A 25,950-nucleotide genomic window follows, 5' to 3' on the forward strand; every position below is an offset into this window, starting at 1 on the left:
AATGATCGACTATATAATGATAAAATATTGCAAAATTTTCTTCTGCAATTAATAAAAAAACATAAATAAATGTTTATTACATTTTATTTGATTCATGATTCATGTTGGTTGTCATTCTATACATTTTTATTTATTATCAATAAAGAGAGCACAGTCTCCTCACAAATTTCTTACACTTCGATTACTATTACAAAAAATAAACAAAAACAATCAAATACATTGCAATAAACAAAACCATTTTCGCATTTTATCAAAATATAAAACAATCTATTGCATGGACACATAAAAAATATATTGAAACAATTGCTCAGCCACAAAATCACAGAAACGCTGAACAAAAACCCAAATTAAATCAACTCAAATCCAGATTTTCGTGCGTCTTATTCAATATTATTAATCATACGCACTACGTATTATAATCTTTCAAGTATTAATCACTACTGAATGAGACTCAATTAAAAGTGTTTAATATAATTGGTTGTTCTTTGTGTAAATTAAACCTAATAACTTGTATATAACTTCGAAACTCAATGCTCATACATTACTCTAATTAGTATTTAGATTAATTATAGATAGTTATACCCTAGGTATCTTTTTATATGTTAATCAGTACAAGAGGTTCCATCTGATATTTCGTGTCTATCATCTTTGACATTCTTGCGGTAATTGCATCCAAGCCGATTTTTTGTTTTTGTTTTTGAAAAGGTAAATGCATTGAGAATTGAGATTATAAAAACAAAATATTTCAACACGTACATTACACTTATGTACATTTTACACGCAACACGCATTCATCTTGCCTCTTGGTTGCGGTTGCAGTTTAAGCATCATATAATTTGAATCTTTGTGCAATTGATGTTGTTATCAACCAGCTAAATTCATATATAATCGATATAGTAATTAATTACATTTACATATTCTTGAAGCCTTTATACAAAACGTTGCGGTTTGCATAAATGTAAATTCTAGTTGTTTTGTTTCTATTATGTTTGCTCGCGCTTCATGATTAAAGTGTTTCCCCTTAATTGGTAGGTTTATCAAAGCACAAGTGAAGCAAGGTTTTTTTTCATAGAAAAACGCGTCTAGCGCATGCCGCTTTTCGAGTGCGCGATCAGCCATTGTAGTGTGATGTCGATGTTGTCTTTCTCCTTACACGAAATTGAATAACAGCAGATTTCACGGTCTTGGATCGCTGACAAGTTCCTAGTAGACAAGAAATTTTGTTGAAATTATACTTTGTTGGTTGATTATGAGAAAACTAGTAGAGATATTTTAAAATTTCAAAAATATTTTGAAAGAATGTTTATTTATGAGTTAATTTGTAAAGTTTTATGAAAATCTGCAGAATATTTTAATATTTATTGCAAAATTTGTTGATAAAAGCACTTGGAGTGTATTCCGCGCTTAATTACAAGAAAAGTAGTTGAGATATTTTAAAATTTCAAAAACAATTGAAAAGAATATTTATTTCTGAGTTACTTTGCAAAATTTCAAAAAAATCCGCCTCATACTTTAATAATTATCGAGTAAATTGTTTAAAAAAAGCGCTTGTAGAACATTTCGCGCTTAATTACAAGAAAACTAGTTGAGATATTTTAAAATTTAAAAAACAATTGAAAAGAATATTCATTTATTAGTCACTTTGCAAAATTTCATGAAAATTCGCTGAAAACTTTAATATTTATTGAGTAATTTGTTGAAAAAAGCACTTGGAGAGTATTCCGCGCTTAATTACAAGAAAACTAGTTGAGATATTTTAAAATTTCAAAAATATTTAGGAAGAATAGTTAATTCTGAGTTGATTTGCAAAATTTCAAAAAAATCCGCTTCATACTTTAATAGTTATCGAGTAATTTGTTTAAAAAAAGCGCTCGCAAAACATTTCGCGCTTAATTACAAGAAAAGTAGTTGAGATATTTTAAAATTTAAAAAACAATTGAAAAGAATATTCATTTATTAGTCACTTTGCAAAATTTCATGAAAATTCGCTGAAAACTTTAATATTTATTGAGTAATTTGCTTAAAAAAAGCGTTTGTAGAACATTTCGCGCTTAATTACAAGAAAACTAGTAGAGATATTTTAAAATTTCGAAAACAATTGAAAAGAATATTTATTTCTGAGTTGATTTCCAAAATTTCATGAAAATCCGCTTCATACTTTAATATTTATTGAGCAATTTGTTTAAAAAAGCATTTTTGGAACATTTCGCGCTTAATTACAAGAAAACTAGTTGAGATATTTTGAAATTTAAAAAACAATTGAAAAGAATATTTATTTCTGAGTTGATTTCCAAAATTTCATGAAAATCCGCATCATACTTTAATAATTATAGAGTAAATTGTTTAAAAAAAGCGCTTGTAGAACATTTCGCGGTCAATTACAAGAAAACTAACAAAGATATTCCAAAATTTCAAAAATATTCCAAAAGAATATTTATTTCTGCATCAACTTCCAAAATTTCATGAAAATCCGCATCATATATCAATATTTACCGAGTAATTTCTGATAAAACCGCATATACCGCACTTTACACTCGATAACAATGCAAATTTTTGTTTGCAAAGTCATTAAAACCCCATTATCATGTTAATCATAGCAAATATTATTCCTATATACTCACATTCTTTCAATTAAACCATTCTCATCCAGCGCATGTGGCAAGTCCCTTTTATTGCCCAAAACCAGCACTGGAATCCCAGCCAACTGTGGCTTATCTAACAAGTTATGCAGCTCATTCCTTGAAGCTTCAATCTTATCAGAGTCGGCTGCATCCACCATATAACTACAATAGAATAATGACATCAACATAAATCAATGGTGGTTTAACACATCAATCACATGACTCATACAAAAATTTAAAAATAAAAAAATGATTTAATTACTTATACTCACACAATAGCATTAACACCCCTGCAGTACCTCTCCCACATGGATCTGAATCGGGGTTGGCCGCCAATGTCCCACACTTTGATGGTGACATTACCTTTGGTGATCTTCCTCATGTTGAAACCCACAGTGGGGATCATGTCTTCACTGAATTGTCCACTCTGCAGATGAAAACATGAATTATTTGAGTGTCTTTGTTTGTACTAGGATTTTATTGTGGTATTGAAATATTTAGAAGGACTTACAGCTATAACATTAACAAACGTCGTTTTGCCGGAGTACTGCAATCCGACGAGTGTTAATTCCATTTCCTCCTTCCAGAAGAGGCTGCGGAACCAGTCCAGTATTCTATTCATAAGCGCCAACATCTTGCCGCTGGCTGTCACTTTTCTCTTATAAAAAAGTGTTTGATGGCAATGTGTTTGGTTCTGCGATGAAACTCCGGATTTTGTGCTAGTCTCACTGCTGCAGAGTTGTCAACTTGAATGACAGGAATATTCCTAAGTTTCACAATCCCTTGAAAAAGTCTGCTTAACCAAACTGCTTCTTTGGCTCCTTCGTTTGCTGCAATAATCTCTGCTTCGGTGGTTGAAGTTGCAACAACTGCCTGTCGCTGACTCATCCAGGAAATTGCACCTCCTGCATACTTTACGGGAACGCCAGAAGTGGAGCGCCCTGTCTTACAGCAACCGCCAAAGTCTGCGTCACTGTAAACTTCTAATACTCCCACTTCTTTATTGCTTTGATAGGTTATTCCAGAGTCTAGAGTACCTGCTATGTACCGAAAAATTCTCTTGACTCGTACAACGCTCTCTTGAGTTGGATTTTCGAGTGTCCTCGAAATGAATCCTACACTGTAGGCCAAGTCTGGTCTTGTTCCAAGCATCAGGTACATCAGGGCTCCAACTGCCTGTCTATAAGGAAATGTGATGGACTCATCAACTTTCCCTGATCCTAAAGTCTCTGTCCCTTTGGACATAGGAGTTGACACTGGTTTGCAATCTAAGAAATTGAATCTCTGTAGAATTTTCTTTGCATAAGCCTTTTGGCTAATCCTAATGCACTTCTCTTCTTGAGCAATTTCTAGACCCAAGAAAAAATTAGCTCTTCTCGAAACAATCTTGAATTCCGACTTTAATTCTTTAATGAAGTCGTCTGAATCTTGCTGATCGGTCGTTGCTAGAAGACCATCATCAACATAGATCACAAGTATGAGCTTCTTACCATTTCTTTCCCTAATATACAAACACGGATCAGCTTCGCTGGCCTTGAATCCATGTTGTTGAAGAAAAACTCCGATACGCTTGTTCCAACATCTAGGTGCTTGCTTAAGTCCATATAAACTCTTTTTCAGTAAGCAAACCTTGTTGGAACCATCCTCATATCCTTCTGGTTGCTTCATGTAGACTGTTTCCTCAAGGTCTCCGTACAAGAAGGCTGTCGACACGTCAAATTGTGTCAGACACATTTTCTCACTTGCTGCAATACTGAGAACCGAACGAATGGTTCCCAACTTTGCCACTGGACTAAAAGTCTCACTATAATCAATCCCGTAACGCTGACTGAATCCCTTGATTACAAGTCTTGCTTTGAACTTGTCAATGCTCCCGCCTGGATGATTTTTCAGCCGGAAAACCCACTTGCATGGAATTGCCTTTGCACCTGGTGGAAGATCAATCAAAATCCAGGTCTTATTTTCTTTCAAAGAAGCAATTTCACAATCCATGGCTTTCTCCCACTGAGCTGAGTTCTCACTCCTCAAGGCATCTTCGAAGGTCTCAGGATCTTTAGGCATTAGATTCACGAACTGATCTATTGTCATGGCGTTAGCATCAAAATGCTGGGGCTTCTTCAGAGTCAAACGATCTCTTAGTATTTTCCTGTTACTGGTCTCAATCTTATCTTCAATGTCAACTGATGACTCATAATCCTTTTCTTCTTCTTCGATCACATCCTCATCACTATCGTCATGTTTTTTGATCTTACCTTGACTTTCATATTCAATGTCTCTCAATGGTAAATCAACTTTACTGTCACATTACGTAATAACATGATGATTACTTTGAAGATAAATTCTGTAACGCTCATCACCATCATATCCGACCAGGATTCCTTTCACTGCCTTCTTGTCCATTTTCTTCCTCTTCTCAGTCGGTACATGAACATAGCAGAATGAACCAACAATACGCAGATGTTTAATTCTAGGTTTCTTCCCGAACCACAACTCGTAAGGACTAACTCCCTTCTTTGATGATTTACCTGTCCGATTTAGTACGTAAATCGCCGTAGTTACCAGCTCTGCCCATATTGCATCTGGAAACTCAACTTCGCGATTTGAGTACTTAAATGTTCTTGCCATCTCAACAACCGTACGATTATCACGTTCACTCCCACCATTCTGTTCTGGGGTGTATGGTGCTGTCAGTTTCTGCACGATTCCACTCTCTGCTAGAATCCTCCTGACTTCTACACAGTCAAATTCCCCTCCATTGTCACTGAGTAGCTCTCGAATATTGTGTCCAAGTGTCTTCGACTGTGCCAAAAACTGCTTTAACACAACCTTAACATCTGATTTGTGTTTAATCACATACCCGCTGCGAAACTTAGTAAAACTGTCTTTAAACATAACTAAAAAACGTTTTTTGCTAAAAGATTCGCAAAATGGACCTACAATATCAGCTGAAACCAATTCTCCAGGTTTCGTTGCTGTCACTCTGGTGCCAAAAGGTAGACGATGTGTTTTGCCAAAAATACAAGGCTCACAAATCTCTTTGACTAGCTTCACATTGATGTCCAACTCTCTTTTGAGCATCTCCTTTACATGTCGCTTATCCTGGTGACCCCATCTCTCGTGATACAATTGCAGTGTCGAGCTTTCTGCTTCTGAGATATTTACCCTTTCTTCTCTTCCAAAAATTACTGGTTCAATGGCTGCCTTGAACAGAGTTCCACCCTTTTCTCGATTTCCGCACAGCACTACTTTGTTATTTACTTCTAGCCAGCACTCAGTTGCGGTTGAATGAAATCTGCTATTTTCATTTTTGTCTTGGGCAGCTAGAACGGAAAGTAAGTTTCTAGAAATTCCTGGCACATACCAAACATCAGTCAAGGATAATTTCAAGGTGGCAACTTCAGTAAAGGATAAAATTTCTACGGTCCCTTTGCCAACGGCCTTAAGGGTTTCTTTTCCAGCAGCCTTGATGATGCGAGGACCTACAAACTCTTGGAACTCAACGAACTGATCCGGACAGCTAGTCACGTGCTTCGTCGCTCCATTGTCGATCCACCATCCTAAATCTTCCAATGAACTGGTATCCATTTGAAGCATGTCTTCATCGGTGATACTTAAGGCTACATTGGTACACACAGTGTTGTTCTGAGGATTACTCTTCTTCGGTCGTCCATCAGAAATCCACTTCTGACACTGTGTCATCCAATGCCCTTTTTTCTTGCAATAATAACAACTGTCATTTTTCCTGGACTTTCTAATAGGTTTGATTTTTGCACTTCTTGCAAATAACGCATCTCCGGGAGCATCTTCTGTGACCGTGACCTCTTTGAAATTTCGTTCGTACATGCATAGTTGTGCTATTAACTCTTCAACTGTCTTATCATCGTCTTTTGATAATAGCAACCAGCTAGACTTGAAATTTTCAAAGTTACTTGGTAAAATATGCAAAATTTTACACACTAGTATTAAATCTGGTAATGCAGCCAAATTCTTGGACTTTAAACCATTATTCAGCTCATTCCACAGACTTCTTAACTTTGCCACCTGAAGTGAAACATCCTCTCCATTGACCCAACAAAATGCAAACAAATCAGTGCATTTCTTGTAGAGCTGATCTTTGGATGACGCTTCAAAATTTAGTTTTAATGCCTCCCATGCTTCAAACGCTGTCTCCTTGTCCATAATTTTCTGGTAAACTGCGTCCGTCACCGAACTAGAAATCATTGATTTTGCATAACTATTTGCCTTACGAAAAAGGTCACACGCCTTCTTATGCGTTTTGACTTCCTCCTCCGTAGCCATAGCTGATATGGGCTCAGGTTTGCTTAACCTCCCCTCAATGACGTCAACGGCGCCTTCATGATAGTCCAACATATCACGCAACTTTCTTTTCCAAATGGGCCAATCCACTTCTCCAGCCAGGGGTCTTATACTCGTATGTTTCGCCAAATCCATTTTTTTTTTTTTTTATAATGCTGCGTTGACGACACTCCACACAAAACAGAAAAATTCAGCAACAATTGCACAAGAAAAAACTTTTTTCTTTGCACCCTCTTGTCTTTACTATATCCTTGAGCTACTAGCGTTATCTGGGCCCATAACCTATTGAGGTTTTTCTAAACCTATTGAGTTTTTCTAGTTAAAGAAAAACACAAGCTCAAGTTTTAATAACGACAATTTATTGCCACAATGACTGTAAGTGAAATGACACAAATATCACTGTTTATATCTGTAAGGTTAGCGCGTTTGCCGTGGAAAAAACAAACACACAATACAAATATATGCCAGCGCCTACTATAGGACACAACATCGAATTCAACTTAACTAAATATAACTTCAACATAATTTAAGATTGAATTAACTCTGAATTTGAGAGTAATGCAAGTAACGAAATTACTTACTTCTCATTAAATTAATTACGATTCCTTCGAGTGAAATGATGTTTGATTATGCGGCGCGTTGCGCGGTGCCTTTTGGCATTGTTTCGTTTTTGTTTTCTCGTCGGCTCAATTATTGTTGGCTCGGTTAGCTTCTTCGTAAGATTCATGCTGAGTCATTCGTCCAGATGAGTCGTCGATGATCATGCACGATTTACAACATCACTACTACCACCAGGGACGGGACGGAAATTATTAACTGCTACATATTTAAGATTTCTGCTTCAATTTATGTTTAATGAAGAAAAACGTTGATTTTTTTATGGAATTGATTTAGGTATTTATTGAATTACATTCTTGCTCTTGGTGATATTATATACTGATGTATATAAATGTTAAGTGTACTTAAAAAGCTTATCATCGAAAGCTTTTATGCAGTTTCCTGAAAGCACTTTTATTGTCGAGGGATAAACAAACACACATAAAGGTAGTGAATTGATGGCGGTGGCGAGTGGCTCATCATTATGTTGCTGTTCACGCCGGGATCCATTCAGTTCCAAGATTTCACTTTGCTCGAGAGCATATATTGTATCATATCATATCGTCGCCGGTTGTTTGTGGTTATTATGTCGGAGAAGAAGAGGCTGGCGGCGTTAATGCACACGAAACTGAAAATGTATTAAAGGTTTCGATAAAGTGGGCACCGCGGGCGTTCTTATCGTAAAAACCGAAGGAGTAAAGAAGACCGCTTTAATGTGGTCCGGCGCTAACGAGGACACAGTGGTTGTGGAGTTGATAACAACCCGAAAACACTCAGAGGTTACAACTTCAATGATAACAAACCACTTTGCGTTAAGTGCACTGCAAAAAAAAATTGTATTTGCTTAAAAAATTAGCAGTGTTGAATCATGTCAAATAAATTCTTACTTCGATTGGATCGTAACATCCTGCATTCATGCGGAATTACAACACGGTATCATCGGATCTTGAAAACATATTGAATTACTTCAAGCTTCAGCTTCTGCGTTTTCTTTTGTAAGGTAAAGGTGCGCGCGCGCGCCGTAAATGAACTGAAAAAGGCTTAATGCGCGCACGGCGTGCGCGGAATCTACGATCTGAACATGCCTGACGAGGAAACACTACTGATACACCATAGATAACGCAGCGAAAATCGAATAAACATCGCGATATTTACAACGCCGGCGTCCGTTATCTTTTAATTAGTGAATTTCATACAGTGTGCATTTGACACGCGATTATATCACTCAACGTCGGATATGTTGCATACAAGTTGAAATATGATAACAAAAAAAACCTGGTTCTTCATGGAGAAAAAATAATTCATTAACTTTTAATGGTCGCGTAGTTTGGCTTGTATTATAAAGCAATTATGAAGATATAAATCGTTGCACGGCACGGCAGCACAGGAACAAGAAAACAACAAGAAGAACTTGAGAAGAGCACGCATGCTGTGTTTGGATCTAAAATCAATATATAACGAAGCTGGATGAATAAATATCAACAGTGTGGGATTATACTGAAAAAGTATAAGAAAAATATTTAAAAATTTTGTAAATAAATCCGGTCCTGTTTGATTAATTCACATGGACGATATTCACATCCAAGTGGAAAGCAGCACGCTGCAGGCGCACCGCGAGCGGTCCAAAAACTGAAGTATTTCTCTACCATGGGCCCTTCGACGAGCAAGCGCGCAAAGTTATGAAGCCCGTCTCGAGCCGCGCGCATTCATCACTCATCCAATTCGAGCGTGCGCGCGTTCAAGCTAGAACAAATAACGAAGCATACCTGATGGAGTGCCGCGCGAGTGGGAGAGAAACGGTGGAGAACGGCTAATGAACCAAATAAGTGACTTAACTGGCGTACCCAACCGACGCGCATACCTTGATATCCAGCGAATGGGACGAAGGAGACGAAGATGATTGGAAGCGAATCATTGCAACAATTGCAACAATTGCTACGTCATCGCGCCGCGCTTAATGCAATTCCCATGGTATAGGTGGTCTTTCTATTTCTGAATAACACGGAATTTTAAATTTTATGTGGATCATGTGTGGGATATTTGCAAAAATGTGGCATTAACATAATTACAGATGATGGTGAAGCGACTCTATAATATCGAGGGCAATAAAAATTTTCGAGAAACGCGAGTGGCACTTATCGTCTGGTCTGGTCTGCCGATGGGTTATTAGTGTTGTCTTATTACGACCCTATATTAACCTGACTTTTAATGGTTCTTGGTTTCTTCTTTGATGTCGAGGACAAATTTTTATTACCCGGGGAATCAAAATTGCAGGGGAGACACTGAAATAAAATAATTGGGGAAAATTATGCTTCGATTGCAACTGAGGTTACCGTTAATCATAGGGTCTACTTGGGACCTGTTGGAGTTTTGCTGAAAGCCATTAGAACAAGTTAAACACATACCTTAGTCAGAATTTTAGTCAGGTAGACATTTGGAGATGTCGTTTGGATGTGAAGCTAAGGAAATAGTCGTCAAACCATCCGAAGGGTCTCGAAATGTAATGACTCACTGGTCTATTGACAGCCGGATCTGAAATATGCGCTGATAGCAATCTAGGGCTACAAAAAAGTGGTGTAGGTATCTGCAAAATGGACACGCAAGGAAAAAATGTCTCCGGACCATAATTTTATCTAAAAAAATATATGTCTACAAAAAATCAATGGCATTATTTACCTATATCTCCTAATTTAAAGTCTGGACATGCTGAGCAATTTTCTCAGTCAGCGCCAGTATGTTTTACGATCGGTAATTACCCCGGCATTTTCCACTTACGTAGGGTTATTGCAAATATTTTCGGATAATTAGACGCTCTGCAAAAAAATAAAATCTTCATCCTCAATCATCGACAGTAGCGACGTGCGTCGCATGTTTTAAAAATCTTTCAATGCGAAAAAAAAGGATTGCAGGATACGGGTACGTAGGCGCATGCTGCTTGTAATTGCTCGTATTAAGATTTTAATTTATGCAGAAAGCGTCATTCTTTTTCGAAATGAACGTTTTGCCAACTTTGATATGACTGAGTCGGTAAACACCGCGCAGCGTGCGCTTAAGCATAGTTTTAAACGGGTTCCAAACGCGTTTAGCTTTTTATCCGCGCGCTCGGTGCGCACGCAGGATAATCAGCTCACCTTCGTGGTTTGACTAACGAGCGCGTAATAAGTATGCAGGCAATAGATGCGAGCAAATAAAAATCGCTGAGAACAAAACAAACTGCGGTATGCAAAGTTATGCGAAGACACACAGGACATGCAGTGATAAACACTATCTGAATAATTTATTGATTCAGAAAATACCGAAGAAGAAAAAAGTGATTTTAGTGACATTTGAGGTTAGGTTATAAAATTAAAAATCAATTTTAGAATGTTTTTTATTCTTGATGCTTCGAACGCAATTTGCCTCGTATGTGTCTTCTTGGTCTCGTGCACCGCGGCGCATCGATGAAAACCAGACAATAAATAAAAAGCCAGTGCGGGCCGCAGTCGCCCGAAGTCGAAGACCACGAAGAACCGCATGCGGACAAAACATGTTTATTATAAATATACGCTATGAGCTATAAACTATGCGCGAGTGCTGAGCAAATACAAATAAAGGCGAAGCAGGAGAGGAGGACGGAGGATTGGAGCACGCACACGTCGCACGCTTCGGTGAAATATCAAACCCAAACGAGCTCGTAATCATGCTGAAGACACAAGACAAACAACCAGCGTGTAGCCAGCCCACGAGATGAAGAGGAAAAATTAAAAGCTCACAATGAACGGATCATCTTTATCCAAGATGGCGGCGAAAAATAGGTAGCTGAGTATTATACTTGGCAAATTCCTATCGCATGTAGATATCGAAAGATATTCATGTGAGATAAGAGATAAGAGATTGCAGTGGCAATGCATGTCATGAATGTTTGTTTTTTGCACGCCGCTGCTGGTTGTGCACATCGCATGTGCATCATGTATTTATAGTTCGCTTGCTACTTCGTTAATCAAGGCCTAAGACAAAAGCACTAGTTGCTTGTTTTTGTCGAGCTGGCAGATGCGAGTTGCAAGTACTTTAGTATCCAGTACTTGTTCGCTGTTTTTGCGCTCTGGTGATGCTTCACTGTCTTGTTTGCATGTTGATTCTTCACTCTGCAAGAAAGGGAAACGTTTAAAAATTTTTAAATTAAAAAATCGATGATGTAAATGAATTCTTCGGGAGGATTTTGAAAAATTTCAAAAATTACTCCACTAGTATGAAATATGCGATGAAATATTAGTGCAATTAACATTGGCATCTCTGATACATAGGTAAGTGAGTCTTTTTTAATTTTATTTTCTTTCTGTTCGTAATTGTGATGGCATTCATTAGCCGAGGATCGCAGTTTATTGTCGCGTCGTCCACGGGCGCTCGATAAAAGCGCGATAGCGTGCGCGCCGGCCGAGAAACACAAAATTTCCATTTAGACCACTTACGCCGGCAGACGAGCCACTTTTGCATACGCGAGATAAAGAAGGAGCAGGCTAATGGACTTGCGTCTTCTTGATTCAGCGTGCTGCGCATGCGCGCGCCGCTGAGCCACATGCGCTAAGGCGCCTTGCGAGTGAGCGGCGCCCGACAAGTCAGTTCGCAGTGAGCGTGCGTTTCGCGCGGTCACGTCCAACGATCCACTCAATTTTACAAACTCGAAAAAACGTGTTGTGACATGTCACAAACCACAAACTTGTAATATTTACGCTGAAAATAATGTGATAGATTATAGAGTGACTTAAGTTAAGTCAAGCGCCAGTCAACTGCAGTGTGCGTGCGTTTTGCGATGAAAAACTTGTTTGGATTCGGCGTGATTTCGACTCGCCGGCGCCGAAAGTGAGCGCGCATCGTTTACGTTTCGGCAGATAATTATATATCGCCGCTGTAAACAAACACAGGCCGAGTGTGCGTAAACTGTTACACGAAGCGTTCGTGCGCATCGATCGTGTAATTACACAACGCGATTATAAACAAAAACGTGTTTCTCCTGTCTCTGTGTGTGGATTATCAATACTTTATATATATAGTTATTTATTGAATTGGACAAGATGGAATTATTGAATGTCGCAATATTGTGCATGATGGCCGGGGTTGGCGCCGTCGGCGCCATGGAAAGCGAGGCGGCAATGCGCGAGCATGTGCTCGACACCGCCAACGAGCGCAATCGCTACGAATCCATAACGATCAATAAGCCGGTGATGCGCTTCGATTATAATCGCGCCCGCCAGCCGTCACCTGTCGCGCTCTCTCAGCAAGGGGATATTCAAACAGATGACGCCCAGGATGATGGACACGTGCGACAATTCGACGACGACATCACTGGTAAGTTACCAAAGTGACTTAAGTTAAGTCATTTCTGCGCTGCGGTGGAATATTATTGATTCTTTGTTAGCAGCTGCATTAATGAGTAATGTGAAAAGCCAAAATATAAATAACTTGTACATTCGGGTGTGTTTTGCACTCCTCGCGCATACGAATATTTTAATTCGGCGTGTAATGTTCGCGTTTCGCTTTCTTTCGATGACTCAAGTCACACGCGGAATGTTGGTTTGGTTAATTCGGTCCAACATCTAAGTATAAAGCGTGTTAAGTGTAAAACTATGTCTGGAAACTTTGATGTCACACTTGTAATTAATTTATTTGTCATCTCTACCTACTTGATTCTGATCCCGTGCAGAAAAAAAAACACAGTTCAATAAACTTGCGCGCGATAAGATTATTGTCATTAATTGAAGTCGGCAAGTCACCAAAAAGAAGAATGCAATTAATTACGGCCGCGCGCAAGCGTAATTAATCGGAATTAATATTAATAATCATTATAATAATTATCAATGCTCTCAATTCACATTTGATCAAGTCATTAATCACACTATCAGTTACAGTTTACAGTATGATCATGTTTTTGTGAGTGAGGAAAATATTTTCTATTTTGCGCTGGCAACGAACGCATAAACGACGATTGAGGAATTTTAAGTGCCTTTAATTGTCGATTCATTAACATCCGACTGTTACTTCTTCTATCCAAACACCTCGCGAGTGCAGTTTTCACATACAGCTGTAATTTCCTGCGTGTGGTATTTTTTAAGTCGACTTATTGTTCTTAAGTAGCTCGCGCATGGTAATACGTGACTAATTCGTAAACAAATGTTTGCGTATTAATAAATTATATCTTATTTTGACAAGATTCCGTTGTGTGCGCAAATATTACGAATTATGATTACATAATAAGTTGATGCAGGAATTGGATTAGATTATGTTTAGAAAGCTGAATATCGCGTGAACATGAATGAAAATTGTCGGGGCGCCGGGCGTGCCATAACCTGAACTGCAAGATCAACGTGCGTGGTGTGTTGCAGTTGCATTCATAGGCCGTGGTAATTCAAGCGGCGTGAAGCGCTAAACTTAAAACCCGACGCGCGCACAGAGCGAAGAGATGCAAAGATATTTCTATTACGGCAGGTCTATTCCCGGTCGCTTCATTTTCAGAATTCATTGCGAGCAGATGCAACCACCATTTTGAAATTGTATATTTTTAGAAATATCTTATCAGTGAGTAGTGTTTTTTTTTAATTGCTATTTAGGCATGCGGGTTGATTTGTATTCGCGGGGAACAATGGCGGGAATGTTAATGAACAATCCCGTGCGACGCGCAACTGACACGATACTGTTTTTAGCATTTGAACAGCGTCGTCGGGGCGCCACTCGGACGCGCGCGCGGTTAAGGCATTTGCATTTACTACGCATATCCACACACATTGGCTCATCGGTGAGTCAAGCGTGCAATTAGGACAGGGGGAACCATGGCCGAATGAGCAACAATCACTTTTGTTGTTTTCGGCCACGATATGCATACAAACTTTGTTTTCATTTATTTCATTGGTTACATTCGCACTCGAAAAAGTCGATACAGGAAGCCACTCGAGGCACTTAACTTAACTTAAGCCATGTGCGCACTTGAAGAGACACGCAGGCGAATTGTATTGTGGAAAAAAGGCACAAGTGTTGTATCCAATTGTGTCCGATACACATTGTGGCGTCGACGTCGGTGCCTTGTCGCCTTTTCGGCGTCTGGTCTTTGCCTGTCACAAGCGCCAGCAAGTCACTGGTATGCTGGGTACCGAAACGACCGGCGCCTGTTTGCTTATCTAATAGACGCGGCTCACTAATGCGTTTGTCTACCCCCCGAAACTTTGCCTTCGCCCTCGCCTTCGCCTATTTCTGTGTTATGTCTAGGTTGCTTTTAAGTTGACTCAACACATGACTTAAACCCAGGAGGCGCATAGTCGTAATATTTATATGGCTATATTTTTACTGTTTCAAAACACACCGAAATTTATTGATAGTTATTTATAGTGACTTCCAAGTTGAGTATTAATATCAATATCAATTTTAGCGCCTTAGATTGCGTAAAATGTAGTATTTTCGCACGCGCTTTGTTGGAAAACAATTTTATGCGTCGTGTGTTGTTTAACATATTCCTGCATGAATTTACTACGCTCCGGTGGCTCTCAATTACTGCCGGCGCCCAGGCGCCACATAATCGCGCACGCAGCCGTCGCCAACAACATGTATTGTATCTAGTTAGTAGCATTTTTTTCCTAACAAATAGCGGTGGGAGCGCATATTGTCTATTAATATAATTAATTCGTGCACGCAAGCGCATTGCGCACATTGGCAACGTATAGTCATTCACACGACGATGATTTAATTATATGAAAAGCAAAACATTGTTTGAAAAATTGTGGTGTGTGTGCGCATGCGCGAAACAATCTTCCATTCTGCATTCTTTACTTATTATCGCATTACGTCGAACATTTTCTCATTTAATTCTTTGATTTTTTGCTCTTGCACTCACGCGTACAAGAATGGCACTTTCGTCGCGCTGGCTTAAACTTCAATTATTATATTTATGCCTACGCCATTCGTTGGCAGGCTGAAGACGAAGTGTACGTCGTATTGGCTTCTAATCAACGCAATAGAATTGCAAAGTGCTGGTGGAATTAACATGAGCAATCTGCGGAACCAATCGAGCGTGAAAGTTTGCGATTTCGTTTTGCGACAATAGAGCCAAACCGTACCTGTTTGCAATTAGCTGCGCGATTATGCGTTGAAATAAAGTTGTCACATTGATAAACGATAAATTTTAATTCAAAAATATTCGCGCGCCGAGGTAGAAAAAATTAATGTTCAACTTCGAACACACAGCGAGTTTTACGGACAACAAACAAAAACAAGTTGAGGCAAGAATTAAGCAACAGAAAGAGTAATTAAAACAACATGATTCGGCCGTTGTTCGTTTCTTTTTCCCATCGAATAGCAGGCGAGGTTGTAAAAGCAAACCGATAATAAAAAGCCCTTCGCCAAGTCTCTCGTATGTGTGTGTAAGTTGTGCTTAAGCTCACTCTTCGCATTGCTGGAGTGTACATCGTGTGTTTGCGCATGCGGCATGCCGCATGCAGAGGCACGGAATATAAAAATAAACAAAGAATTTAATTAATTATCCCGCGGCCGGCGGACGGTGCATGTTCGAACCGGAGGAGGTCTTAAACAAACCCAATCGAAACTCGCTCGGCGTTGTTGCTTGCGAAGGTAGCACACTCGCTTGCTTGGGTCGTGCATGTTGTTTTAAGGCAGCCCCAACAATGACTAAGTAACTTATGAACACACTCGGGGCCCGCAGCATGCTCTCTTGCAGTGTTCTGTTCGTCTTCGGCCGATGCAGGAATCCCGAAACGCAGTGCAGGAACAAAAGCAGCGCGAGACCATGTGGGGCAGAATCAACAACGTGACTTAAGTACACACCTGGGCGCGCGCAGGGTACGAAACGATGGCGAACTGTTCTGCATGTCGGGTTGTGCTGGCGTTTTTTATTCGTTTTCGATTGCCGCTCGTAAGTCGGTTGTTAGCTCCTCTCTACAATGGAAATTCCTTTTGTCATCATGTCAATGCCGCGGAATGCTTTTTAGCGTTTCTTCGGCGCATTTTTTGCGCATTGCCGGTTTGATGAAATGCCAAAGTGGTATTTCGTCCACTAAAGACCTCGGGAGATGTTTCTATCACTCGGGGACGATTTCTGTATCAATAAAAATATGATTACGCTTCGGTGGGTGCATATTCATTAGCCGATATTGAGTAATTAAGATTGCGTCTAAAAGTGTTCTCGTGTCGTGCGCGATACGGCGCTATCTGACATCAGAAATTTTTCTCCTCGAATATATAAATATCGACTTGCATACATGCTTGGCCATGCGGTGGGTCTCTCTCCTTCTTCGCCTTTGGATGCGCGTCTTTATCTCGTCCATTAGATCCGAGACTGGCCCGGGTCCGAGTGCACTAAAACCCGAGATAACTGGGCATCCTCTATCTCCAAACAAGGTAAAGCACTTACGGGCACTTCTTCGTTTTCTTCTTCGTCTTCTGTTCTTCAGGTAAATAAGTAAGGCTTATGCGTCTGTTTAGCGTGCGCACGACACACGTGAAAACAAACACCGAAAACTATTCATAACCGATTTCTCTCTCGTTGGGCCCTGGTAGCAGGTAGTATTGTGTGGGACCTCTGTGCTTCAGTTTCATTGAGAGGTAATGGTGGTATAATTGATGTTCGTAAAAGTTGGAATCTTTTACGTTGAATAATCGCTAAACGGTGTGGAATTTATGCCACATAAAAAAAAACTAGAATTTTTTTGTTGTTGTCTAAGCTTGTCATTTGGGTTTCTAATTGACCAAGTTGGCAAAAACAGCTTAAATTAGGTTTTGAATGATTTTGAGGCTGGTGATGTTGCAACATCGAGTTGATTTTTCGAAAATATGTGAAATCGCTTAATATCTCATACGCGCTATACAAAAATACCGCGCCGACGAATGACATGAAACACGTTGGCTTGCTCAATCGCTCGTCGAGCTTTCGAGCCAGCGACCAGCAGGTTATGTTAATTCCGGCAAACGATTAAACATATTTTCAACGAGTTATTAATACCCTATATTCAAGCCGACCGATTCCGATATCTCGTTGCGCTCGGTGCAAAAAAGGGACTCGAATATGTCATGCGGAAAAAGTGTATATCCATTACTGCGAATTGAAGAAGTCAAGAAGCAAAGGAACGACCAAGAGTTGCGCGTTTGTTGAATGTCATTTTATGGCTTCATTTCTCATTTACTGCACCACCGCAATGGGTTTTAATTGATTTCGAGAAAAGAAGACGCCAACTTTTTTCCTATATATTTTTTAACCTTTAGAACAGAAAAAACGTATTCCCTAGTCACATAAGTACACTATGGACGTAATACTTCCGGTTGCCTATGCTTTGACTTGCGGTACGTGCAACGAACATCATAAAAATTCAATTTAAATTCACGCTGAAACATTAAGCAATCAAATTAAACGTTTTATTTGTTTATTTCGTGTTTTTTTGCCTTTCACGTTACACACATTCTCTTCTGGCACGAATTTGGCAAACATTTGAATGCGAGAAGATTAATGATTGCGATGATCCCCAGCGGAACACTATTCATTGTGTAATTGCGCGTTTATTCGCTCGCAGCTCGATTTGTATTCGTAATACGTGCGGCATTAGACTAATGTTAATGCTAACGTTAATGGCAATCCGACAAATTGCTAATTGCTAACGCAATTATTTATTTTTGCCCCGCGTTGTTCGGTGCGTGGACCTGCTGTGGCTAATAATGGCAATTCTAATCGTAATTGTTGTTGCCGACTGACATTGCATGAACCTACGAGTGTACGCACGCTACGCGAGTCGCGATTTAGATTTTCAGATCGCGCGCCGGCTTTAATTGCGTTTAATTGTTTCGACGGCGCCATGTTTTTACGTTCCAAACAGCAACTCATCATGCCATACTCGTACTCATACTGTAATTCTTGTCAATTCATTTCGAAACATTAAAATTAGATTAGATCAGCTGCGCAGCGTGTTGTGTTTATTCCCATGATTAACAATAGCAACAACCCTTCGTCCCTAGGCGGTTGTCGTCTGAATCTTCTCAACACCAACAATTAACATAATTACATTTTGAAATTTTTCCTCTTTTCGTGCGATTGTTAACTCCCAAAAAGAAGAGAGGAAAAAAACCACGGGATAAATACATGGTACGAGTTGGCAAGTCGGTTATTAAGCTATTATAAACGAAGCAAACGAAAGGAGAGGGATTCTAATTGCATATGGTGTATTCTGCGTGCCCCTTGACCATAACGCGTTCTTCAAACAACCACCAGTGCGGGGTTCCAACAGCAGGTAAATAATAGTTGGAACGTGAAGAAACCGCTTGCATCTAGAACTCTAGAACTCTAGTCCTCGATACAAAGCGTCGAAAATGTGTTTCTAATTTTTTGCACTCCAAGCAATCATTTCTAACGAACCGGAAGACGATGGAGCAAGAAACAAAGTGCATTAGTTGTAAACTTTGAAAGCAATTTCCTAGTAATTTCAAAGCACTTAAGACGGGTGAAAAACTAGTGTTCTGAAATTTTTGTCCATGAGGTGTACCTATGAACGCGGAGGTGCGCTGCAATCATGTTGATTGTTTGTCTGAACGCCGGTGTTTCGGCCGAGCTAAAGTACTTACCGATGCGAAATTACAGGGAAGAGAATCCGCCTTGGGTCAGATCCTTTCCTTCTACGCTTCGAAAACCTCTATACCAAATGATACAAACTCAATCTCCTACTGATGAATCATATTTTGTGTTGGTGTGTTTTGAACACTCTGTATGGCTCGTGCATTCTCATACTCATGCTTATGCTTATAACTGAAAGTAAATAGATATAACGACGTCTGGAGAGTGCATTCATTTGGGGCCGGCGCGCGCACCGTATACTTTCGTGTAATTTACAACGGCTTAAAGATCTTCTTGAGTTTCCACTAACTGATAAACGCAATGTGAAGAAAAAAAAACATTGTTATTTGATTAGTGTGTGCGCTGTGTGTGCTTAAAAGCAAATTAGGAAGCACAGCAACGATTTCAATCGAATTATATGATTTTTTTTTGTTATAGGTCCGCCATCTGCTTCGGTGAGATGTTTCTGTAATCTGCCGTCTTGTATTTCGACGGGGTACATGTGCAAATCGCATTTTGGGGGTTGCTTCTCGGATTTATTCCAACAACATCCTCCTGCATCTGCGGCGAAGACTGTGTATCGAGGGAGACATGGATGTATTGAATTATTAACAGACAAGTAAGTTAAAAATTTTGTTTTTCACTTCCAGCTTTAAGGCGTCACTTTAGCCACGGGTTTCAGACCGGAAATGTAGCACTTTAGTCACGTAGGAGTTAAGGCCATGGTTAATCTACTTTAGTTACGGGTAGAGCTTGCCAAATTTGCCGCTACACGTTGTTTTTCTAATTCCATGTGGCACTTTAGTCACGTATGGTTAAGGTCGTGACTAAAATACTTTAGTCACGGGTGGAATTTGACAAATTTGTCGCTAAAAGTTGTTAAAAACTAAATTCATTAAACGCTCGTTACGCTAACGTGACTAAAATCTACTCTCGTGACTAAAGTGACATTTAGCGCACTTGATACTTAATATACCGACAAATAAAATTTGACCAAAGGATTTCCTGCTCTTGGTTTCTTCAAAAGTCAATAAAGAAACCGGTCACAACACACAAATTATGAAAGTAATTAGTTGGCTAATGAAAACGAAGTTTCGGAATACTTTTATGTTGTCGGTATTTTTAAAAAAATATTTTTTGTGCCTCGTCCGCAGCGTGCGGCTAAAGATCGTGTGTCCAATTCGCGGTCTGCGAACACTTGCCGTAGATGGCAATAATTATATTACTAATAGCTAATAATGTGAAAAAGCCTTGAAAGAACGCCGATGCTATAATTATCGACTGCTGCTCCGGGCGCTGCGTGTCGCGCGCATGGCGCTTGCCTTATGCCATTATGCATTTATAAATATAAATAAATAATGACGCTCGTCATCGCCCATAGCGAGACGTTTTTTTGTTGTTGCTGCTGCGGCTGCTGCTGTCGTAACCAGTGTACATGTTTTGTTTGTTTAATGTGCATTGTTTGCCTGCAATTTGGCGCCGCTGTGTCAGATTATGCAATACGAACACGACTTTAGCATGTTTAATGAATTAGTAAATTGATTAACGTATTGGTATGCAGCAGCTGCGTATCGAAATTCGTTGCTGTTCGAAATGGCACGCTCTTCGGCGCACGTACGCACGCTGGTGAAATTCTCACAGGTGCTCTTTAACAACCTGTTGGCTTCGAAAAAATGCCTCGTATCGCGTTTCGTCTTTCTCTCGGCGGCCGCGCAATTTGGGTCATTGCAAAGTGCCGTTTGATGCGAGCGCGTGTGTGAATGCAATCATAATAAGCGCGCCGCATTATAACGATGATAATATTGAGATAATGCGATCGTGACTCGCGCTGCCTTCTGTTGCGTGTATGCAATTGCACTTGCGGATGGTAATTTACAGTTTTGGATGCTGGATGCCCCGCGGTGTCAACAGTTTGCTGTCCAGCGCGCAGCGCACAAAAGAAGTAAAAGTAAGCCGCTACACGTGTGTGGTGTCGACAGTGCGAAAAACGACTATCTAGGATCTCTGCGTTGCTTCCTCCGTTATATAACGAATCACTCGATTTCTACACATTCGCAGCTTTCGTTTCGCCTTTCTTATTTCATCCGCAGCGCAGTGCATTTCGTGATAACTGTAAAACCAGAATGCACAACACATCGCGCGTTACATTATCTCCTCTCTTCCTGAACCGTTAATTCCTGCGCTTCGGACTTCGGACTCGCCCGATTAAAAGCCAATCAAATCGCATATTGAAACAAAAACTTATAAATTGTTATGTGGGAGTGGTCCATCTCTCTTCGCCGCGGCCTCGATTAGATTGTTTGTGGTTTCTATTATGCAGCGCTATTGTATTGTGAGTTTAGATTTGATTCGATGCGCTTGCGACGCATTCTGATTCAATAAATAATGCACAATGCTTTCTTGAATGGCTGATAGAGACGATAATGAGCTTCGATACACTCGCACGATAATTGTGTATTAAGCTAACAATCAAAACACGCAGCGCATCGAAGTTGAATGAAACAACGCCGAGAAAAAAAGAGCAGCAAAATATCCGCAGAGCTTTTATTGCGATACAAATCGTTCGGGAGGGAATCGTAAAAGTCACAAAATGCATCGGAGTCGATTAAAACGTGCGCCGATAATTAAATTTCTCGGAATTTCAGCAATCATCCACCGCACACCGAACGGTGCGTTAGTTGTTTCTTTAATCAATTTTGCAACGTGAGCGCGCGTTTTTGTCATTGATTTAACTGTCGCTAATAAAACAAGTTTACGCGTGATGGAAGTGCGTGGCACGCTGCATCATCTCGCGCTCTTGCAATTAGCATTAATAGGGTGTATTAATATTGATCGGTTGCTGTATTAACGATATGTTGATGATGGCGTAGGCACAGGACACACGGGAGAATACGGAAATATTACGTATTCCTTCTTCGCGCAAGTCCATAATAACTGCGAAGCGCTTATTAAAATGATTCGATCGTAGGAATATCAATGCGGTGGTAAAAACACCGAATTCCAGCAGAAATCGCACGGCCGTAATATGCGCTGACATGATTGCGAGCATTTCCGCGATGTTTTTTGCGTTTGGTTTATTTACGACTTCCCTAAAGACACGCGCATCATAACTATTCATCAATTTCCTTTCGAAATCGAAACGTTTGTGGTTTAATGAGTCGAGTTTATGCTGATTTGGATGTTTGTGCTTTGCAGGGCGCAACGAGAGCGTTGTCAGCGGCTTCCCAACGGAAACCGATATCCTGCCTCGGCACGAAGCGCCAGCACCGCCGGGGGCTTCAAGAGCGATGAGTATGACCATCCTCGGTCGCTGGTTCATTGCTGCCATGAGGATATGTGCAATCATGCGGATAATCCACAGACCAAGGATCTCATTAACGACACCACTTTAAGTATGTGAATGTGAATGTTAATTTCTTAATCGATTACAGAAATATTAATCTTGATGGTTTTGTAGGTGATGTTGATGAAACTCGTGTGATTGGTAGTCCTGGGTATAGTGATTCGGATGTGTGGTTCAAAGCTGCTACCATTGCAGTGCCAATTTGTGGAGCTGTTATACTTTTTGTTCTGATTGCATTGGCAATGCATCTCCTCAAGAGTGAATCCTTAAATAACACTAATTATAAACTTGGGTAAGTAATTTTTATAAAATTTTTATTTATTGTGTCTAATTTTGATTGTTTCGATTTTAGTTGTACATATCTCCATCGCAAACATGGTCACAACTGTAGGAAACACCATGATCAACCATATTGTCAACCTGTGGCTGCAGAGCCATTTTTACGAAAAGGTTTGGTTGTCCATGAACATCCTGACATGGCGTTTGTACCACCACCACCTGGACCCATCAGGATAACGAAGAATATCAACGAGCGTTTCAACGCCACGAATGATAAACAGTACAATTACAATTTATTACCTGTACGTAACAATAACGACGTGCGGGTACATGAAATGTCCCCAAGTGTTATGATAATAAGGTGTCCACGGCGTTTGGTTCCTTACCGCCGCCATCACAGTCGTTGTCGTACGTTGTCTGTGATGAGAATCATCCGGAGGAACGTGAATGGAAACCTAACAATTTGACATCATCAGCAGCCCACGAGGATGCATGTGATATATCCTTACCCAAAAACGCTAACATTACTCATGAAGAGACCCACCCCAAACCATAATCGCCAATCTTCATTTCTGTCTTGCGTTTCGCTTACTATAGTTTTATTATTTTGAACTGGCACTGATTAGAACGCATAACGTAAAGAAAATCATCTCGAACGGCTGTGATACTGCGAAATTTCATTATATGCATGCGCGCATTCAATCTGGGAAGGGTAGAACGATGGATTTTTAAAATTTAAGAACAAGGATGGTTTGTTTCCATGGCGGATTCTTTGTAGACATGTGTGGGAATAATTCGTGATGATTTGTAAATTCAATTTCATAGTTTTCTGTATGGTTTGTATGTTAAATTGTAGTATATTATATCAACTGGACTGCTCAACACATTTTGGATGTTTCGAAACTGATTTCGAGCCAATCTGTATGTAATCTTTAATTATTTATCAAAGAATTGTCTTTGTTTTTTTGTAAATATGATGTAAGTGTACATTTTATGGCAATTATTTTATATTTGTTTATATATACTGCTGATTCATGTAACTGTAACAGTTTTGTAATTTTCCAATCAGCAGAATTGAACAAGCGATTGAGAAATTGTGTATATTTATTTAATATTATTATATTCATAATATAAACTATTATTGTGAGTGATTTAATGTGTTTTATTACCTTTTTTTCGCAAATTTTCCTCATTTTAGGTGTAAAACACCCTGTATTTCCTATAATATACCAGCAATTTGTGATTTCTTGGTGTCATATGGTAGATGAAGAGTCCCTTTACAATATGCACACCCTTTTTCCTATTTACACCCTTAGGAAGTGCCCTTAATTTCCATTTTTGTTCAAAAGACAGGCTGAAACTTGTTATTTTTGCTCGAACGACAGGGTCGGACTTATTAGTTAAAAAATATTTCGGTCGAAAGACAGGGGCGAACTTTTGAGTTAAAATTTTTTCAGTGCGAATTCAAATATTTTGTTAAAATTGCCAATAGGGCCTAAACGGTCACTGCTAGAGGATAATTGTTCTTAAATAAATTAATTAGAATTCAATAAGCTATCTGAATTCGAAATCAGATTTGAAAGATTCCAACTTTTAAATTTTAACATAAAAAAGAGAAAAGTTTTGCCTTTTTTATGACGAAATCTTTTTCGAGTGTTTTCGACCTCAAAAAAAATGGAACATTTTTTATTGCGGAATATTAAAGAAAACGTGATTTTAAACACTTTATCTTAGTAAATTTTTGTTCTATGATGCATCGTTTAGATAATAATCACCATATTAAAAATCGTTTTTGTGCGAAGTCAAAATTTTTGTTAAAATTGCCAATAGGGCCTAAACGGTGAGTGCTATTGGAAAATTGTTCTGAAATAAATTAATTAGAATTCAATAAGCTATCCGAATCCGAAATCAGATTTGAAAAATTCCTATTTTTAATTCTGCATAAAAAAATGAAAAGTTTTGCCTTTTTTATGACGAAATCTTTTCACGGTTTATGTTTTTTATAGCATAAATTTAAAAGTTGGAATTTTGAAATTTTTTCTTCGGATTATGATAAAACAGGCCATTATAAATCATTTATTTTAGTAAAGTTTTTACCTACAACCGTTATTTAAGGCCCTATTGACCAAACTGTATTCAATTGTTTTATGCGAATATCTTCTAAACTATGCGACTAATTAAAATAATTTATGAAAATATTCCATTCATATAATTGTCCTCTTTCATAATCAGTAATAAAATCTTAACTTTTTTAATTTATAAAAACATGCAAAAAATTAACTAAAATATGGCGGAGGCGCCTGACATTTTATCACGTAATTCTAATTATTGTATGTTTAAATCTTTGAAACTACGCAACGGATTTTGATGCGGTTTTTAATAGATAGAGTAATTCAAGAGGAAGGTTTGTATGTATAATAACATCCATTAAATAGTGGAGAAGTACTGTTATTTTTGAGGTTTCTAATATGATGTTGTAAACTCTGCCGTCTACTCTTTGTGCGATGCTTCGTAGCTTCCCCCCCCTAAGCACAGACGTGTGCATGGGTGTACGTGTGGGTTGAAGTTGATCGGTTGATGTTTTTGTTTGGAGAAGGAAAGTCGCCTTCTCTGTCTGTCCCTTTGTATGCTTAAATCTTTGAAACTACGCAACGGATTTTTTAAAAATTGCGGACGTAGCGTTTTCGGCGGTACCGGCCGGCCGCGGTTTTCTGTAGCACTTTGAATTTCGCAGCGATCGGGCACGTTTATTATATCGGAGCTCTCCAGCGAGGAAAATAGCAATACTTAATAAAAACGTGCTTTTCAGCGCGACAACGTATCAGTAATTATAAGTAAGTTACGATAAATAATTGTATGATAGTAGTTTTAAAATATAAATTAGAGGTATTTCAGTAAAAAAAAAAGAACTGAATAGAATAGGTATCTTTTGTTTTTTATGATTGTTGATTATCTTTTGTTTCTAAATGGTAAGAATTTAGATATTTTTTACTGCGGCACATACTATAAAATGTGAAAAGTAAATAAGTAAAAATGTAGTGTATGAATTTAGATATTCCAAAGATAGCAGGAAATCTTCATGGTATAGGGAAAGGGGGATTGTTTTACTCCAAATTTAACGCGTGCGGGCCAGGGGCAGTAATGAATAAATCAAAACTACTGGATCGATTTTAATTACATGGGCTATATATTTTGTAAAACTACATATTACCATAGTG

The 25,950-nt window shown here is 39.1% G+C and overlaps 2 protein-coding genes and 1 long non-coding RNA gene across 3 annotated transcripts; 1 reads left to right on the plus strand and 2 right to left on the minus strand.

The window, feature by feature from the left end:
• Positions 1 to 66: 66 nt before the first annotated feature.
• On the minus strand, positions 67 to 3,265 carry Arl8 (ADP-ribosylation factor-like protein 8). The gene is made up of 4 exons (XM_065317930.1): positions 3,133 to 3,265; positions 2,894 to 3,048; positions 2,622 to 2,783; positions 67 to 1,203 (listed from the first exon to the last, which is right to left on the minus strand). The coding sequence occupies exons 1-4, from the start codon at positions 3,253 to 3,255 to the stop codon at positions 1,083 to 1,085; spliced, it is 561 nt and encodes a 186-aa protein (XP_065174002.1). The 5' UTR covers positions 3,256 to 3,265; the 3' UTR covers positions 67 to 1,082.
• A 4,545-nt stretch (positions 3,266 to 7,810) lies between these two features.
• LOC135803974 (uncharacterized) lies at positions 7,811 to 8,821 on the minus strand. Its single transcript, XR_010550941.1, has 2 exons — positions 8,423 to 8,821; positions 7,811 to 8,356 (listed from the first exon to the last, which is right to left on the minus strand). It is a non-coding gene; the product is annotated as an uncharacterized lncRNA (long non-coding RNA).
• Positions 8,822 to 12,119: 3,298 nt separating this feature from the next.
• LOC135803973 (uncharacterized) lies at positions 12,120 to 23,883 on the plus strand. The gene is made up of 5 exons (XM_065317725.1): positions 12,120 to 12,860; positions 19,549 to 19,729; positions 22,306 to 22,502; positions 22,568 to 22,745; positions 22,806 to 23,883. The coding sequence occupies exons 1-5, from the start codon at positions 12,587 to 12,589 to the stop codon at positions 23,197 to 23,199; spliced, it is 1,224 nt and encodes a 407-aa protein (XP_065173797.1). The 5' UTR covers positions 12,120 to 12,586; the 3' UTR covers positions 23,200 to 23,883.
• Positions 23,884 to 25,950: the final 2,067 nt, after the last annotated feature.

Source organism: Atheta coriaria, unplaced genomic scaffold (assembly GCF_025399875.1).
Source record: "Atheta coriaria isolate IRGN ID8LTWV9N9 unplaced genomic scaffold, Caltech_Dcor_3.1 hic_scaffold_3_pilon, whole genome shotgun sequence".
Taxonomy (NCBI): domain Eukaryota; kingdom Metazoa; phylum Arthropoda; class Insecta; order Coleoptera; family Staphylinidae; genus Dalotia; species Dalotia coriaria.

Coding starts and splice junctions, on each gene's coding strand:
- Arl8 (XM_065317930.1), bottom strand. CDS start 3,255: ATGTTGGCGCTTATGAATAGAATACTGGACTGGTTCCGCAGCCTCTTC. Junction 3,049..3,132: donor CGTTTGTTAATGTTATAGCT/GTAAGTCCTTCT, acceptor TTTCATCTGCAG/AGTGGACAATTCAGTGAAGA. Junction 1,204..2,621: donor AATGGTTTAATTGAAAGAAT/GTGAGTATATAG, acceptor CTTGTCTACTAG/GAACTTGTCAGCGATCCAAG.
- LOC135803973 (XM_065317725.1), top strand. CDS start 12,587: ATGGAATTATTGAATGTCGCAATATTGTGCATGATGGCCGGGGTTGGC. Junction 19,730..22,305: donor ATTGAATTATTAACAGACAA/GTAAGTTAAAAA, acceptor TGTGCTTTGCAG/GGCGCAACGAGAGCGTTGTC. Junction 22,746..22,805: donor AACACTAATTATAAACTTGG/GTAAGTAATTTT, acceptor TTTCGATTTTAG/TTGTACATATCTCCATCGCA.